The 16,128-nt window shown below is 41.8% G+C and overlaps 2 protein-coding genes across 3 annotated transcripts; one reads left to right on the top strand and one right to left on the bottom strand.

Annotated features, from left to right (window-relative positions):
* Window positions 1–6,072: 6,072 nt before the first annotated feature.
* On the bottom strand, window positions 6,073–11,830 carry kynu (kynureninase). 2 transcript variants are annotated; one of them, XM_047577174.1, is made up of 14 exons: window positions 11,699–11,830; window positions 11,310–11,499; window positions 11,100–11,220; window positions 10,942–11,024; window positions 9,384–9,445; window positions 9,204–9,275; window positions 8,770–8,844; window positions 8,449–8,595; window positions 8,258–8,356; window positions 8,103–8,176; window positions 7,969–8,021; window positions 7,768–7,853; window positions 7,450–7,680; window positions 6,073–7,362 (listed from the first exon to the last, which is right to left on the bottom strand). In XM_047577174.1, the coding sequence occupies exons 2-14, from the start codon at window positions 11,476–11,478 to the stop codon at window positions 7,213–7,215; spliced, it is 1,422 nt and encodes a 473-aa protein (XP_047433130.1). In that variant the 5' UTR covers window positions 11,479–11,499; window positions 11,699–11,830; the 3' UTR covers window positions 6,073–7,212. The 2 variants fall into 2 exon arrangements, with proteins under 2 accessions (XP_047433130.1, XP_047433128.1); XM_047577172.1 differs by lacking the exon at window positions 11,699–11,830 and adding an exon at window positions 11,607–11,693.
* A 937-nt stretch (window positions 11,831–12,767) lies between these two features.
* LOC125001234 (kynureninase-like) lies at window positions 12,768–15,646 on the top strand. The gene is made up of 8 exons (XM_047577156.1): window positions 12,768–13,002; window positions 14,036–14,097; window positions 14,206–14,277; window positions 14,646–14,720; window positions 14,895–15,041; window positions 15,134–15,232; window positions 15,314–15,387; window positions 15,469–15,646. The coding sequence occupies exons 2-8, from the start codon at window positions 14,062–14,064 to the stop codon at window positions 15,644–15,646; spliced, it is 681 nt and encodes a 226-aa protein (XP_047433112.1). The 5' UTR covers window positions 12,768–13,002; window positions 14,036–14,061.
* Window positions 15,647–16,128: the final 482 nt, after the last annotated feature.

The raw sequence follows: 16,128 nt of genomic DNA, 5'->3' as shown, positions 1-16,128 counted from the left end.
GAGCTGTGCTGCCTGTATTCATGGTGCTGTCCTGCCCTCTGCTGGACATTTAGTGGAACAGCAGCTTCTCTGATCTGAAGCTTCTTCTGCTTTTATTTGTTAAAAACAACACATTTTAAATCCTCATCTGTTAATTATCCAACTGTTTTTAAATCTTAAATACTCTTAAAGATGATAGATTCTATTTTTATTCAGATTTTAGAGGAAATCTTTAACTTTGTCTTTAATGTTTAATTAGAAATAAAATTGGTTACATATAAAGAAAAATTCATTATTGGTTTTATAAAACGTGACAGATGCTGGTGAAGCTTCAAACTTCAGGAAAATATTTGTATACTGTTGTATTTATACTTACTTTAAAAATATTAATACTTAGACCAAGTCTATTTAAATATTTAAACCTTTTTTACAACCTTAAACTCTGCTAAAACTTCCTAGCCTCTGAGCTAACAGTAGCTCCTCCTGTTTCCTCTTTTAAATGATGAATCCAGTCTACTGCCACCTGCTGGTGTGGAGAGTTTTTTTTCCTTTCGTACCTGCAGGTCGTTGGCTTTATGTCGCGTTTCCATTTACTTTAGCGAGTTCGCTGCATTCCAGAAGTCGGAAAACAAGATGGCCGCCTCCACAGAAGCGTTAGCTTTGTCTGAATATAACTTGGTGTGTTCAGTATTTACGTTTTTTAAGTTCACAGTGGAAATTAAAGTTACTACTATTATTGCTTTAATGTTTAACTGAACTAACTTAAGTTAAGCTAATAGTAGCTCTTCCTAGCCTAACAAGCTAATAGTAGCTCTTCCTAGCCTAACAAGCTAATAGTAGCTCTTCCAGCCTCTCAACTTAAAAACTTAAGTTATGCTATAACAACATTTCAACGTATGTATGTGGAAAAATACCGGAACTAATTATTACAGGAGAGACTGTTTACACTCAAGGCCGCCATCTTGGGAAGCTTTTACGAGTAGGAAATCCAACTTTTGGGACGTTCCAGTTGGAAATCCCGACTTCCGAGCCCAATTGGAACGAACCATTAGTCTTTGTGGTGTGTTCAGGTGCAACTATTTGGTCTGGGTGACTAAATATGCAGCGCTACGTATCACTGCTGTTAGCTTGGAAGCTAGGAAGAGCTACTGTACTCGTTTCTCAGTTGGAAATTCTGACTTCCTAGCACTACATTAGTCTTTGTGGTGCGTTCAAGTGCAACTGTTTGGTCCAGGTGACCACATGTGCAGTTAATTTAGAGCCGTATTTCACAGAGGCAGGAGTCAGATGAATCTGAATCCATCTGCGACGTTTAACACAAATCATTGTTTTCTTCTTCGCAGGGTTCAAGGTCGGCGCGTGCGGCTATTTCCAGCTCGTCTTCGCTCTGATCCGTGTCGCAAAATGACAAGGTAACGCAACTCTGGGGGGGTCAGCTGTGTTACAGGAACGCTAGCTCGGATCGGGAAGGAGGAAATCAATCCTGCCTGACAGTGTCTTCAGGATACTCTGACCTGACTGGACCACACACACACACACACACACACACACACACACTCTTAGATTAACACAAAGAAACACTTGTAGTGCAAATATAGCGCCCCCTCCCTCCTCCGTGCAGCTGTCTGACACCGGCGACCTCTGTCAGCTCCGGTTTTGTCTCTCGTCTTGTCAAGGTGCATCTCAGAGACGAGGTGTCTGTCCTGAACTTCATAAACTAAACACAAAAAATTTAGATCCGTGCACAAAAAAAAAAAAAAAAAAAAAAAAAACGACTTTGCACCAACTTTCTGTGACGTCAAGATAAAGATATTCCCGTTTAAACTTGCAGATTGCCCCGGCTCTGTTTTAATGACGGCCGACCTCTGGGTTCAGTTGTTTGCCGCATCAATAATCTCATCAGCTGACCTCCCTCCATCTCCGCTCCTAATATCTGTTGTTTTCTGGAGCCAAACAATGAGCTGTGAGCTCTCCCTCCAGGTCACTAGTGTTCCCTGCCAGCTAATTACAGCAGGGCCTCTGCAGAGGAGGGTGGGGGGGGGGGGCGGCGGCGTATTTCTGACAAATGTGCCATCTCTGTAATTAGCTCCAAAGCAACATATGAAACATTAAACACGGCGGGCGCCGACGACAATCAAAACATTTCATTTGTTGTCAATTATTCATCACTTTGAAGGTTCTGAAGGGGTCGTTAATATGGAAATAAGCCGGCCATGCTAACAAGGTTGTAGTATCTGATTCTTTTTCTACTTTTTTTTATTTTTAGGCTGATTTTTTTTAGTGGTTTCCTCTCTTATTCATGAAGCTCTTCAAACACGACCAGCCAACAACAAGACGCTTTAAACTCCGCCTGATGGAACCTCTTTGATGGCTTCAACTTCAGCTTCTCGTCAAGTTTCCCTCCCAAAACTAATCCTGTAGCTTTTTATTTATTATTTCATTTGACAGTTTTCATACCTGACTGTGTTACTTTCTCTCGCAGGCTGTCGAAGCAGAGCTGACGAGAGTTGGAGAGACCGGTTCCCTGAAGTTCCCGTCTGCAGCTTTTCACGGTTTGGCTCCTTCTACCGTTAATTAACAGGATGAAAAGTCACCACTACCTTTTACAGCCGTCACATCAGAGCGATGTCGACTTTAAAAAGAAAAAGAAGTAGAAGCCCTGTGGCTATTTAAGGTAATTAACTCTGCTTCCTGTTACCTGTCGCGTAACCGTACACATGATGGAGTCACAACCTATTCCATAAAGATTTAAGAAGTTACAACCAGATATAGAACCTCGTTTTTAAGTGCATTTAATGGATGTTTTTTTTGTTTTTTGTTTTTTTACAGTAGTGTATTTCCTGGTTGTATTTTTTTTTTTTTTTACAGTGTATCTGCTTTTTGTTCCGAGTATCAGTATTTTTTTGCAGTATGTACTGTTTGACGTTGTATTTTTCTGTTTCCGTAAACCTCCTGCATGTCATGTATTTTTTACAGTACTTTGGTTGAGTTTTTACAAAGCTAATCTAATTTTCTTAATTTTACAGTTTTTGGTTTGTGGTTGTCAGCTTTTTTCTTTTTTTTTTTTATAAGTATATCTTGTTTGCCTTTATATTATTTTTCACAGTGTATTTACTGGTTGGATTTCTACAAAGAAAACTATTATGTCTTTTTCTTAATTTTACATTTTTTCATCTGGTTATCAACTTTTTTTTTTTACAGTGTATCTGCTCTTTGTCATGTATGGATACTTTGACTGTAGGCATCTCCTGGTACTTTTTTTTTTTTTTTTTAACAGTGTTTTTCCTTGTATGTGCTATTTCCTTGTTGGATCTTTACAAATTAAACCAAATTTTTTTTTACAGTGTATCTTTGATGGACAATTTTTTTTTGTCACAGCATATCTCTTGCTGGTTGTTTTTTTGTTTTTTTTACAGAGTATATTTTAGATGTCATTTTTAACAGCGTATATTTTAGTAGTAAAATTTAACAGTGTATATATAGGTGTATATTTTAGTGGTCATTTTTTAACCGTGTATATTAAAGTGTATATTTTAGACGTAATTTTTTAGCAGTGTATACTTTAGTGGTCATTTTTTTAGAGTGTATATTAAAGTGTATATTTTAGAGGTAATTTTTAACAGTGTAGGTTTAAATGTATATTTTAGTGGTCATTTGTAACAGTGTAGTTTTAAGTGTATATTTTAGAGGTCATTTTTAGCTGTGTATATTTAACAGCGTATATTTTAGTAGTAAATTTTAACAGTGTATATATAGGTGTATATTTTAGTGGTCTTTTTTAACAGTGTAGTTTTAAGTGTATATTTTCTGGGCCATTTTTAGCGGTCATCAGCATATATCTTAATGTTTTTTTAGAGCATTTTTAACAGCGTATCATTTAGCAGTAATTTCTAACATAGTCTAAAGTAGAACTATTCAGAACTAATGTTAATGTTTGTGGAGAAAATGAGGAAAGTTTCACTCAGTGCTGCAGCTGCTGTTCCTAATATTCTTCTCCTCCCAGTAAAATATATTTCAACCACCTCGTCCTTTAGTTGGTCTGGAGAGGTTTTCCTAATAAAGTGAAATTTCAAAGTATTGTCCCACCAGTCAGACAATTTCTCAAGTGTCTCCCTGTGTAACTCAGGTATATACAGGTTTTCTAGTGTTTCAGTCTGAAGGTGACTAGTGGAGACTCCAGTGTTTTGGGTTGGAGCTCAGATCTGAAGGCGACTTGTGGAGAGACTCGAGTGTTTCAGTGTCTCGCCGAGATCCGTCGTCACCGCCTCCAAGAAGTCTCCTCCTCCTTTTGCTCGGCGCTGCCACACCTCCAGACATTAACATGCAAATTCATGCAAAAATCCGAAAAAATGTGACCGGCGGTGATCGAACCCCGACCTCCCGCATCCCAACCCTTCACTTAACCGCTGCGCTATCGAGCCAGACCGAGCCAGGCCTTTCCTGGAGCCGGGTAGTCCACTTTTCGAGGTTATACGATAAATAGAAGTTCCCGAAAAATTTTTTCGAATTCAGGAGTAGCTCGGTGACATAAAAATACGCCTCCCAACCTGTAGGTCGCAGGTTCGCGTCCAGCTTTTGCCACCTCGCTGTTGCTCGTCACAATAAGGTTCCCTTCGGCCTCGAACCTGTGACCTCTCTACTCCCTTTCCTTCTCCTTTCTCTTACTCCCTGAGCTATTTGCTCACACTTTTCTCTTCAGTTTTTGGTATATTTGTCATCTAATTTTGGGGAAAAAAACTACAAAAAAAAAAAAAGTTCCGCCCCTCCTCCGGACACGCCCCCGCCTCCAGAGCCACGCCCCTTAGGAGGCTGGGCCTTCACCTGAGGACAAGTTCCGCCCCTTAGTCTGCAGATCTCTTCAGTCTGCAGCTCCAACACCAGAGGATCTTCTACTCAGACACATGACAGAGACCAAACCCTCAACACCTCCACTCACACAAACTACAAGTGTTTGACTTTGGAAACTCTGACCACTCAACTCCAACTTCAGACGTCTCTAAGACAAACTCATCATCAATGACCTGATCACTTTAACTCCACAGAGAGTACAGACCCAGAGCTGGTGTTTCTCACTATTATTAAACCTGCCAATAAATACACATGAAGAAGAAACGATGACAAAGTCGAACCTGACAATCATTAAAGAAACATTCAAACTAACAAAACATTAGAAAAACTAAACTTTAGGTTTGACAGTTTTACATACGACACAAACCAGAACATTCACGTCTTTGATTTGTTACAGCGTCGAATGAACCAAGGACTCAACAAGGAAACTATTTAGTATGAAACAGACAAATTAGTTCAGATATATTATTTACTCCTGTCAGTCTGTGGAAAATACATCTGCTTGAAGTAATTTGTACTGAATATAGTACAGAATCTCACTTTTTTTCCACTATATAGAATAGAATTAGAAAAGCTCTATTTGAAAGTTTGCAACCACACACATGGGGCAGGAAAATATCAAGAATAAAGAGTTGACTGCATTAAAGTGAAGTACATCTCCTAGAAGTAATTAAGTAAATCTTGTGTAGGTCATAATTTTACAGTATATCTTCCAATAGTCAAATTTTTACAGTATCCTGTATCACTGCAGTGAAATATGACAGTATTGTCAGCTGTTTGATTACTTGCATTAGTGCAGTAGTATGACCAGTATTAGTACTTGTATTTTCTAGAATTATTATGATCCCACACTGTCATAGTCAAATAAAGTTAAATACTCACCAGGAGACCAGAGACTTCAGCTCGTCCAGGAAGGGACCAGGAAGGGACCAGGAAGGGACCAGGAAGGGACCAGGAAGGGACCAGGAAGGGACCAGGAAGGGACCAGGAAGGGACCAGGATAACAAATGTTGCAAAAAGAAGAAAAAGAGGATGTTCTGCATGTGTCAGATTAATGTTTTGAGGATTTAAAGTTGTGATGACCTGAACATTAGAGGAGCCCAACTCTGAATCAGAGGGAGGAGGAAGATCATCTGAAGTTCCTCTAGTTCTGTCTGGAAATATCAGCTAAAAATGGTAAGAAAACATGTTACTGGAGTAAATGTGTCTGACTCTGTGTGACCTCAGGAAAATAAAAAACCAGAGTTGAACAGAAGCAGCAGTGAGTTTATTCTGATTAACACATCGATCACATTTGCACATATAACATCACACGTGTGGACACAAATACATCCAGTGAGGAGAGAAAACATGGTTTTTCTTGAAGCACCTTTACAATTCAACAACTTTTACATGAGTTTACACGTGATATCTGAATAAATGTACATATATGTGCATAGACTTAAACGCTGTTATGTACATTTGAGGTATGTCTGGTATAGATATATGAACGTAAAACACGGATGTAGCGCCTGCTAGCCTCACTAGCGCCGTTAGTTCTCTGGTGTTGGTTTGTATCTGGATCCTCTGAGTTTCAGATGTTCTGTTGTAAATACCTGCTACTGTCCAGCTCCTCTAACCTCAATTTATTCCTAATAAACATAAACATCCTTTCAAACCAGGACTTATTCTTCTTATTCTTCTCCTTCCACGACTAAAAGACGCTGCTGCTTCTTCTGCATGTGTGAAACCAGCGAGCCCATGGCCATCGTTACAACAGTAAATCTGCATATTATTCTTTTTATTTAATTTTACACTACAGTCACTTTCAGCTCAAGAAGCCCCAGGAAAGACAATAGCTGCCTCTCTTCAATTATTTATTCTCACATCACCCCTTAAAATAAAAAAAATGAAAAAAAAAATGACAAATGCTAATTCTGGTCCATCCCCCAGCTGGGCATCCGAGTGCTCATTAGTTTTAAAGAAGGCTAATCCATTTAGGTTCCTGCATATTGATATGCCAATTGTGTCTAATGGTGGAACAGGCATCCGTCAAGGTAATAGTGCATAAACACCTGCAGGAGCATTAGGGGGAAGTCGGCCTGGTAATAAAGTAGGTGTTAATTGGTGAGGGGAGGACTGTCGGCTAACTCATGTGTGTAATGTACAGGCGGGTGAGGAGGGGGGAGGATTCATCAGATTTCACCCCTAAAAATCAAGTCATTTATAAAACCTCATGCTGTGAGCGGCTCCAGTTTCATATGTTCGACTAAAATATACATTTTATTTCATTTATTGCACTTGTTTTTACTTCCTGCATGAATTAATTCAATTAAAAATTATGTCATATTAGCGGAAATTAAACTCTTAATATATAAAGTAGAGCTGTAATTTAAAACGTGGACTCTACTTCGGTGTACCTGCAGGACTACTTCCTGACTCGCCGCTGGCGGCCAGAGCTGCTCCCAGAGTTTCGATGAAGCGGTGGACGTCGCTGAAGGAGTTGTAGAGCGGCACCGGAGCGACTCTCAGCACGCTGGGTTCCCTCATGTCGCACTGAGCAGCAGGAAAATAAAAAAAATAAAAAATCACAATCAGAAAGAGCGAGTTTAAAAAAGATGGAGTCGTTTATCAGCTACTCACAGCGACGCCTCTCTTCTCCAGCTCCTGGAAGACTCTTTTGATGGGGACGGAGAAGGAGAGCGACAGCTGGCAGCCTCTCTGCTGAGGGTCTGAGGGCGTGATGATGCGGACGTGAGGCTTGTGAGGCCGGGCCGGGTCCTGGGTGTAGTGCTGCTGGATCAGATACTCCAGATACCCCGTCAGCAGGAGGGACTTCCTGCGCAGCTCCTGCATGTTGGTCCTGCTAAACACCTGGATGTGGAGAGAGAGTTCAGACGTCATCACTGCACGTCGTCATCGAAAATAAAACAGAATGCATTGTTTTTCTTACTGCAGTACCTCCAAACTGGCCTGCAGGGGGCAGACCAGCAGGATGGGCTGGTTGGACAGTCTGAAGCCGCTCACTCCGGGCTGCAGCTCCAACACTGAAAAACACAAGAAGGGACAAAAAGACATGAGGGTGGATCCTGGTGTCGTACCCGGTGAGACCAGGAGGTGGCAGCGTGCAGCGAGGGAGCAGCTGAGGAGCATCTTCTTTACCGTTACTCATCTGGAAACGAGTTCTCAGGTCGTGCCCCCACCATCCCACCAGCCTGAAGAGTTCAAGAGAGAAGAGTTAAACCATGTTTGGGAAACACGTGGAGTTTATTCTCTCCTGGTTTCTTTCTCCTTACGCTGGTTTGATGCTGTGTTTATGCTTCTCATGGACAAATGCTGCAGCGATACCACCAGCCCCTGAGTTTATATACTGCAACAAACAAACAAACAAATAAACAAATAAATAACAGACAGTTTCCTGAAATGTGGACTGTGTTTCCTGTCAGCTGACCTTGTAGGAGCACCAGCAGGCGAAGTCGACGCCCCAGTCGTGCAGCTTCAGCTCGGCGTTTCCTGCAGCGTGGGCGCAGTCGAAGCCCACGAAGCATCCCTGCCAGACGCACAGAGACACGACTCACGTCTCTTTGAACCATCACCGTCCACATTTTATCTCACCGTCAAAAACGACTCCGGCGTCTTTACCTTCCTGTGGCCGGCCTCAGCGATGGCGGCCATGTCGAACAGCTGACCGGTGTAATACTGGACGCCGCTGAACATCACCACGGCGATGGAGTCTCCCTCCTTCTGGATCACGTCCAGGATGTCCTCCGTCTTCAGAGTCTCCTCCCCCTGACCAGACAGGAGGGACAATCAGGGCTCACGTGGTGTCTCCAGGTGACCTCTGACCTCTAACATTTACCTCCAACACGTTTCACTTTAAACTCACTGCAAATGCAGAAATGTGTGAGAGTGTGATACTTTCCCAGCTGAGGGCTGAGTTGTGGGTGGACGTGTCGGTCGTACCGGTCTGGGTGAGAGCATCAACATGCTCTGCTGAGGGTCGAATCCCCGCAGGAGGATCTGAGACTCTACAGCGTACTGAGGACACAACACACACACTCAGCTTCACAACAACAACAACAACAACAACGACGACACTGAAGAGCTGATTTATGCCACAGACGAGTCATTTAAATCTTCTAAAGACCACACAAGACCTGACGTTCACTAAATGTACAACAGATTTTTCAACAAATAAAAAAAGCTTTGAAAACGCGAGAAAACATGAATCATTTGTTTTGTGTGCGTCGCAGCGATAACACAATAAATCATCTTAAAGCAGTGGATCTCAATCTGACGGTGAATCAATCAACCAGTGAACAAACCTCAAGTTCTACAAAACATCCAGTTGGATTCTCAGCTGGAGCCGAAGCTCAACAACCAGTGGACGGACTCACGTGATCTGAAGGAAAGGCCTTGTGCTCCAGGAGGATTTTGTGTCGAGCTGCAGTTGGTTTGTAGAAAGAAAGCTGCAGGATAAAAGACACAGAATGCTCCTTAGAGTTCTCCTGCTGCTCCTTTTCGTTATTCAGGGCGTCATGTTTGCACAACTCACGTGTGTCTTTTTATTTATTTACCATCAGAAGGTGTAAATTAACAGTCAGACCGTTCATCAGAGCCACCTCCTCAGGTTTAGCTCCTGAGAAACACAAGAAAAAGCTTCAATCACCTGAATTAAACAGAATCAATACGTCTAGTCTCTGTCTCAGTACATATAGCCGCCTCCATGTGAACTCTGGACTCTAGAAAACACAGCTGGACAGAAGAGGGCAGTGACCTGAACACACAAAGAAAAACGTCGCAGCGCTGATGAACGGAGCATTTAACTCTCAGCTACGACCAGAACCAGTGGGATTAAAGTGACTCAGTGTTACTGATGAATGTCAGACTGGTTCTGCAGCAGGACGACAAGGAGACGCCAAGAAAAACATCTGCAACAGCTGCTCTGGTCTCAGCATCATGGAGTCAGTCAGGATCAGACAAAGAGACAGAAGACACCAAAACTGACTGGATATAGTCACAAGGCGACATGAGACCAGTCTACAACTAGTCCACAGCTGCTCCAAAACCACGTGAACAACTAGTCCCACAACATCTAAAACACAAGCCCAACACCAAGCTCACATCTTAACCTTAAACTAATCTAAAGCCTCAAAAGTCTAAATGTCTAAAGTCTAAAGTTCAAAACCAGCTGCAAAGAAACATTAAACCAAAGATCATAATCTGGACTTTACAATTACAGAATAAGATATAAAACAGGCTTTAAAAAGCATCTTATCACTGTTAAACACCAACAAGTGGAGCAGTAAACAAAGAACCTGTCACGCAGCAAACTCCCGTCATAAATCTCGCGAGATCTCAAGATAATTTGGAAAAGGAAACACCTGGCGTCTAATTAGATCATTTTAGCGTCTTCAAAATGTTGATAAACGTTATTTTGAAGCAGTTTCAACCCAACTTTACAATACCAGTGAAAAACTGTGAATCCTAGTGAGTTAACAAAAACACAACGGTCCATGTAGCTAACGTTAGCATTAGCTTCGATAGCGATACACAGAGCGTTAAATCTTTACAAGATTTAAGTAAAACTCATTGTCAGCAATCAGTTACGTATGTCAACATTTAAATAGATGAGTTTACTTACATTTGTTTCATGTTGTAACGTTTTATTTTTGTTTTAATCCTATTTCTCCGATGTTGTTTCGACAAAGTTAAAAAAGGGTGCGTTCAGGTGTGTTTCCGTTTGTAAAAAGTCTAAAACTGCCCTCAGTCTTCCAGGTCCTGGTTTCTCCAGTAAAAACAGTCAAAACAAAGCCTGTTGAGCTTTTTTTGAGTTGTGTAGGAGACGTTTCATCCAAGTGTTCAGGTGTAAATGACAGGTGGGAGGTCTAGGTTTATATTTTGGATCACCTGTGGACTATCGGCCACTTAACACCTGTTCCTCAAGAGTTTATCCCCTTGTGTCAGGAGTTGCTGGACATCAATTGCAAAACAGATGTTCCAAATAAATATCTAAATAATATCTTTTCCACATTTAGAAGAAGCTACTTGGATCTTCAACAAACAAGCTGCCTTTGATTCAGCTTTTTTCTTTCTTAATTCACTTTCTAAACTGACACTGAAATCGTTTCTTACCAACAATGTTAGCCATGAGTTCCTCAATGTTGTTTTCAGCCCAGGCCCAAGGTCGTGAGCCCTCTGTGTGGCCATGCACCCCCCTGTAAAATACCTGTTTAACACAATGCCATTGTTTTAAAGAGCGAGTGTATTGACTATCAGGTGTTATAACCTACGTTTTGGCCCATTTGTCCAGCTCCTCTTCCACATATTTCCGGGCCATTTTGGGCTGAAGGCCACAAGAGTTCCCCACGAGATAGATGCAATCCTTGGTGCCATCAACCAGAGAAAGATCAGCTACAGAAACATCCAAAAAAAAAAAGAAGTCATCTGCATCATTCTGACATCATTAAACCACCACAAAGGCATCAACATCGTGGACTCACATGGAGGCAAATCTGCGATTTTAGGCAGCAGGAATTCCTCCCGGAGATGTTTCAGTTTGTCGTGTTTGTCGAAGTAAGCGGCCACTTCTGCAGAGGTCGGACTGCAGCCCAGAGACGCAGACACTCGCTCCACGGCTTCTCTGGGGCTCGAGGCGTTAAACTCGTCCATTGTGGTGGGGTTGATGTAGGCCTGCAGAGAGGAAAGTTGCAAACATAATCATTATTAAAATATTAATTGCAATGCTTTCTCTAATGGGTAAACATCAGCTCCCTGTTGCTACCACAATGAAGCTTTACCTTCAGTTCAACCCTGGTTTGAATTTAACTCATTTTAAACTCATTAAATGCGTTTGGTTTGTTCCTGTTCATAAAGTGGAAGCTGTACTCACTGTAGGCTTTGCAGATAAGCTTCCTCTCGACACTGAGTGAATCCTCGGCTCTGGAAATGCTCTTTAACCTTTCTGCGAGCGCTGTCAGGTTAATGATTGGTATGAACAGACAGAGACGGAGCCCCTCTATCAACACTTCCTGGATCAAACTAATCCCTGCGGTCAAATGTCATTCAGTGCACACAAAGCAAGGATTAGTTCCCCATTTTTTGGTGGTTTCACTTTTGTGTGAGAAGTTTTGCAAGGCTGGAAAAACACGTTTGTCCATTTCATTTTTCATATAAACATATAAATGTAACTTGTGTTTTACTACTTCTACATAAAAAATATTATCTTACTGTCTTGTCTGCAGAGAGCTGCATAAATCTGTGAATGTGTGCAAGTATAAATCCCCTCAATGATTTAATATTTCCACTGGATGGCAGCAAAGTATACAAAATATAAAAACAGCATCAGAGATTTAACTCCAGCTGATTTTATTCTCTGCACAAGTATAATATTTCAGTCTCCACCACAGAGAAGGGCGACAGTAAAATACAGTTTCCTAAATCCAAATGTTGGAGATTCTGTTCAGTTTATATATGTGTGCATCTTGTTTTGTTTGCAGAAAAGTGCAGTAAATTATAACCTTTAAAACCTTAGAAGCATATGAGGTTTTTGTGCCGTAATGAAGATAAGTTAATTCATTCTCTTAGGTGGAGAGAGAACCATGTACAGCCTAGAATATTTCCAATAATACAAGAAACTTTAAATCCAGACAACCTCTGTGGTTTTGGACTGGCTTCGTGTAAAGCTTTCGGACTTATTGGCCTTGTGTGTTTGACTTGTTCTGTTTTGGTGTAGATTCTAGACTGGGCTGCTTGTAGACTTTGTATCGGACTTGTTTTTTGCAAATATTGATCTATAAATGTCCACAAACTCCAGACTAAGACTTTCAGTGGCTGATAATTGGTTTCCTCCTCCTTCCTGTTGTGTTATCATGTACAGAATCTAGTCTCATTGGTTCCACGCACAGGTGTTCCAATTAAAATCCTAAACCTCCCACCTGTCATTTACACCTAATAACTTGGATGAAACGTCTCCTAGACAACTCAGAGAAGTCCAGCTGACTTTGTTTTTAACTTTATTTACTGGATAAACCATAACCTGGAAGACTGAGAACTTTTTTTTAGAGTTTTTACAAGTGGAAACACACTTGAACGTTGCGGGCTTTGAACGCACCTTTAATCATATCAATTTTGTGGAAACAGCGTCGGAGAATTAAGATTAAAACACGAATAAAACCTTGCAAAACGACAAAAAATGTAAGTAAATTCATTTCTTTATATGCTGACATAAATAACTGGTTGTTGACAATGAGTTTTACTTTAATTCTTGTGAAGATTTAAGGCTCTGTGTATCGCTATCGAAGCTAATGCTAACGTTAGCTACATGGACCGTTGTGTTTTTGTTCGCTCACTAGGATTCACACACAGTTTATTATTATTATTGGCTGTAGTTAAAGCTGGAGTGAAATTGCTTCAAAATAACGTTTAACAACATTTTGAAGACGCTAAAATGATCTAATTAGACGCCAGGTGTTTCCTTTTCCAAAGTATATCGAGATCTCGCGAGATTTGTGACGGGAGTTTGCTGCGTGACAGGTTCTTTGTTTACTGCTCCACTTGTTGGTGTTTAACAGTGATAAGATGCTATTTAAAGCCTGTTTTATATCTTATTCTGTAATTGTAAAGTCCAGATTATGATCTTTGGTTTAATGTTTCTTTGCAGCTGGTTTTGAACTTTAGACTTTAGACATTTAGACTTTTGAGGCTTTAGATTAGTTTAAGGTTTTGTTTTAGGTTAAGATTTGTGTGTTTTAGATGGTGTGGGACTAGTTGTTCACATGGTTTTGGAGCAGCTGTGGACTAGTTTTAGTCTGGTCTCATGTCACCTTGTGTCTATATCCAGTCAGTTTTGGTGTCTTCTGTCTCTTTGTCTGATCCTGACTGACTCCATGATGCTGAGACCAGAGCAGCTGTTGCAGATGTTTTTCTTGGCGTCTCCTTGTCGTCCTGCTGCAGAACCAGTCTGACATTCATCAGTAACACTGAGTCACTTTAATCCCACTGGTCCTGGTCGTAGCTGAGAGTTAAATGCTCCGTTCATCAGCACTGCGACGTTTTTCTTTGTGTGTTCAGGTCACTGCACTCTTCTGTCCAGCTGTGTTTTCTAGAGTCCAGAGTTCACATGGAGGCTGTTATATGTACTGAGACAGAGACTAGAACTGGTGTCAATATTCTCATGTATTAATTCTGTTTAATTCAGCTGATTGAAGCTTTTTCTTCTGTTTCTCAGGAGCTAAACCTGAGGAGGTGGCTCTGATGAACGGTCTGACTGTTAATTTACACCTTCTGATGGTAAATAAATAAAAAGACACACGCGAGTTGTGCAAACATGACGCCCTGAATAACGAAAAGGAGCAGCAGGAGAACTCTAAGGATGATTTTGTGTCTTTTATCCTGCAGCTTTCTTTCTACAAACCAACTGCAGCTCGACACAAAATCCTCCTGGAGCACAAGGCCTTTCCTTCAGATCACGTGAGTCCGTCCACTGGTTGTTGAGCTTCGGCTCCAGCTGAGAATCCAACTGGATGTTTTGTAGAACTTGAGGTTTGTTCACTGGTTGATTGATTTACGGTCAGATTGAGATCCACTGCTTTAAGATGATTTATTGTGTTATCGCTGCGACGCACACAAAACAAATGATTCATGTTTTCTCGCGTTTTCAAAGCTTTTTTTATTTGTTGAAAAATCTGTTGTACATTTAGTGAACGTCAGGTCTTGTGTGGTCTTTAGAAGATTTAAATGACTCGTCTGTGGCGTAAATCAGCTCTTCAGTGTCGTCGTTGTCGTCGTTGTTGTTGTTGTTGTTGTTGTGAAGCTGAGTGTGTGTGTTGTGTCCTCAGTACGCTGTAGAGTCTCAGATCCTCCTGCGGGGATTCGACCCTCAGCAGAGCATGTTGATGCTCTCACCCAGACCGGTACGACCGACACGTCCACCCACAACTCAGCCCTCAGCTGGGAAAGTATCACACTCTCACACATTTCTGCATTTGCAGTGAGTTTAATGTGAAATGTGTTGGAGGTAAATGTCAGAGGTCAGAGGTCACCTGGAGACACCACGTGAGCCCTGATTGTCCCTCCTGTCTGGTCAGGGGGAGGAGACTCTGAGGACGGAGGACATCCTGGACGTGATCCAGAAGGAGGGAGACTCCATCGCCGTGGTGATGTTCAGCGGCGTCCAGTATTACACCGGTCAGCTGTTCGACATGGCCGCCATCGCTGAGGCCGGCCACAGGAAGGTAAAGACGCCGGAGTCGTTTTTAACGGTGAGATAAAATGTGGACGGTGATGGTTCAAAGAGCCGTGAGTCGTGTCTCTGTGCGTCTGGCAGGGATGCTTCGTGGGCTTCGACTGCGCCCACGCTGCAGGAAACGCCGAGCTGAAGCTGCACGACTGGGGCGTCGACTTCGCCTGCTGGTGCTCCTACAAGGTCAGCTGACAGGAAACACAGTCCACATTTCAGGAAACTGTCTGTTATTTATTTGTTTATTTGTTTGTTTGTTTGTTGCAGTATATAAACTCGGGGGCTGGTGGTATTGCTGCAGCATTTGTCCATGAGAAGCATAAACACAGCATCAAACCAGCGTAAGGAGAAAGAAACCAGGAGAGAATAAACTCCACGTGTTTCCTAAACATTGTTAAACGCTTCTCTCTTGAACTCTTCAGGCTGGTGGGATGGTGGGGGCACGACCTGAGAACTCGTTTCCAGATGAGTAACGGTAAAAGCTGCTCCCTCGCTGCACGCTGCCACCTCCTGGTCTCACCGGGTACGACACCAGGATCCGTCCTCATGTCTTTGCTGCTGGTCTGCCCCCTGCAGGCCAGTTTGGAGGTACTGCAGTAGGAAAACAATGCATTCTGTTTTAAATCACAGCTCTACTTTATATATATTAAGAGTTTAATTTAAGCTAATATGACATAATTTTTAATTTAATTGTATAAAATGTATATTTTAGTCGAACATATGAAACTGGAGCCGCTCACAGCGTGAGGTTTTATAAATGACTTGATTTTTAGGGGTGAAATCTGATGAATCCTCCCTCCCTCCCTCCTCCCCCCTCCTCACCCGCCTGTACATTACACACATGAGTTAGCCGACAGTCCTCCCCTCACCAATTAACACCTACTTTATTACCAGGCCGACTTCCCCCTAATGTTCCTGCAGGTGTTTATGCACTATTACCTTGACGGATGCCTGTTCCACCATTAGACACAATTGGCATATCAATATGCAGGAACCTAAATGGATTAGCCTTCTTTAAAACTAATGAGCACTCGGATGCCCAGCTGGGGGATGGACCAGAATTAGCATTTGTCTTTTTTTTT

Source organism: Mugil cephalus, chromosome 23 (genome assembly GCF_022458985.1).
Source record: "Mugil cephalus isolate CIBA_MC_2020 chromosome 23, CIBA_Mcephalus_1.1, whole genome shotgun sequence".
In the NCBI taxonomy this organism is placed as follows: Eukaryota; Metazoa; Chordata; class Actinopteri; order Mugiliformes; family Mugilidae; genus Mugil; species Mugil cephalus.
Note: the sequence above shows the minus strand (reverse complement) of the source record. Positions and strands in the feature narration are given on the sequence as shown.

Excerpts from the sequence above, each read along its gene's own strand:
- kynu (XM_047577174.1), bottom strand. The coding sequence starts at position 11,478 with ATGGACGAGTTTAACGCCTCGAGCCCCAGAGAAGCCGTGGAGCGAGTG. Across the intron at positions 8,596-8,769 it reads TGATGCTCTCACCCAGACCG|GGGGAGGAGACTCTGAAGAC; the intron begins GTACGACCGACA and ends CTGTCTGGTCAG. Across the intron at positions 7,681-7,767 it reads CCCTGCAGGCCAGTTTGGAG|GTGTTTAGCAGGACCAACAT; the intron begins GTACTGCAGTAA and ends CTCCACATCCAG.
- LOC125001234 (XM_047577156.1), top strand. The coding sequence starts at position 14,062 with ATGAACGGTCTGACTGTTAATTTACACCTTCTGATG. Across the intron at positions 14,278-14,645 it reads AGGCCTTTCCTTCAGATCAC|TACGCTGTAGAGTCTCAGAT; the intron begins GTGAGTCCGTCC and ends TTGTGTCCTCAG. Across the intron at positions 15,388-15,468 it reads AAACACAGCATCAAACCAGC|GCTGGTGGGATGGTGGGGGC; the intron begins GTAAGGAGAAAG and ends TGAACTCTTCAG.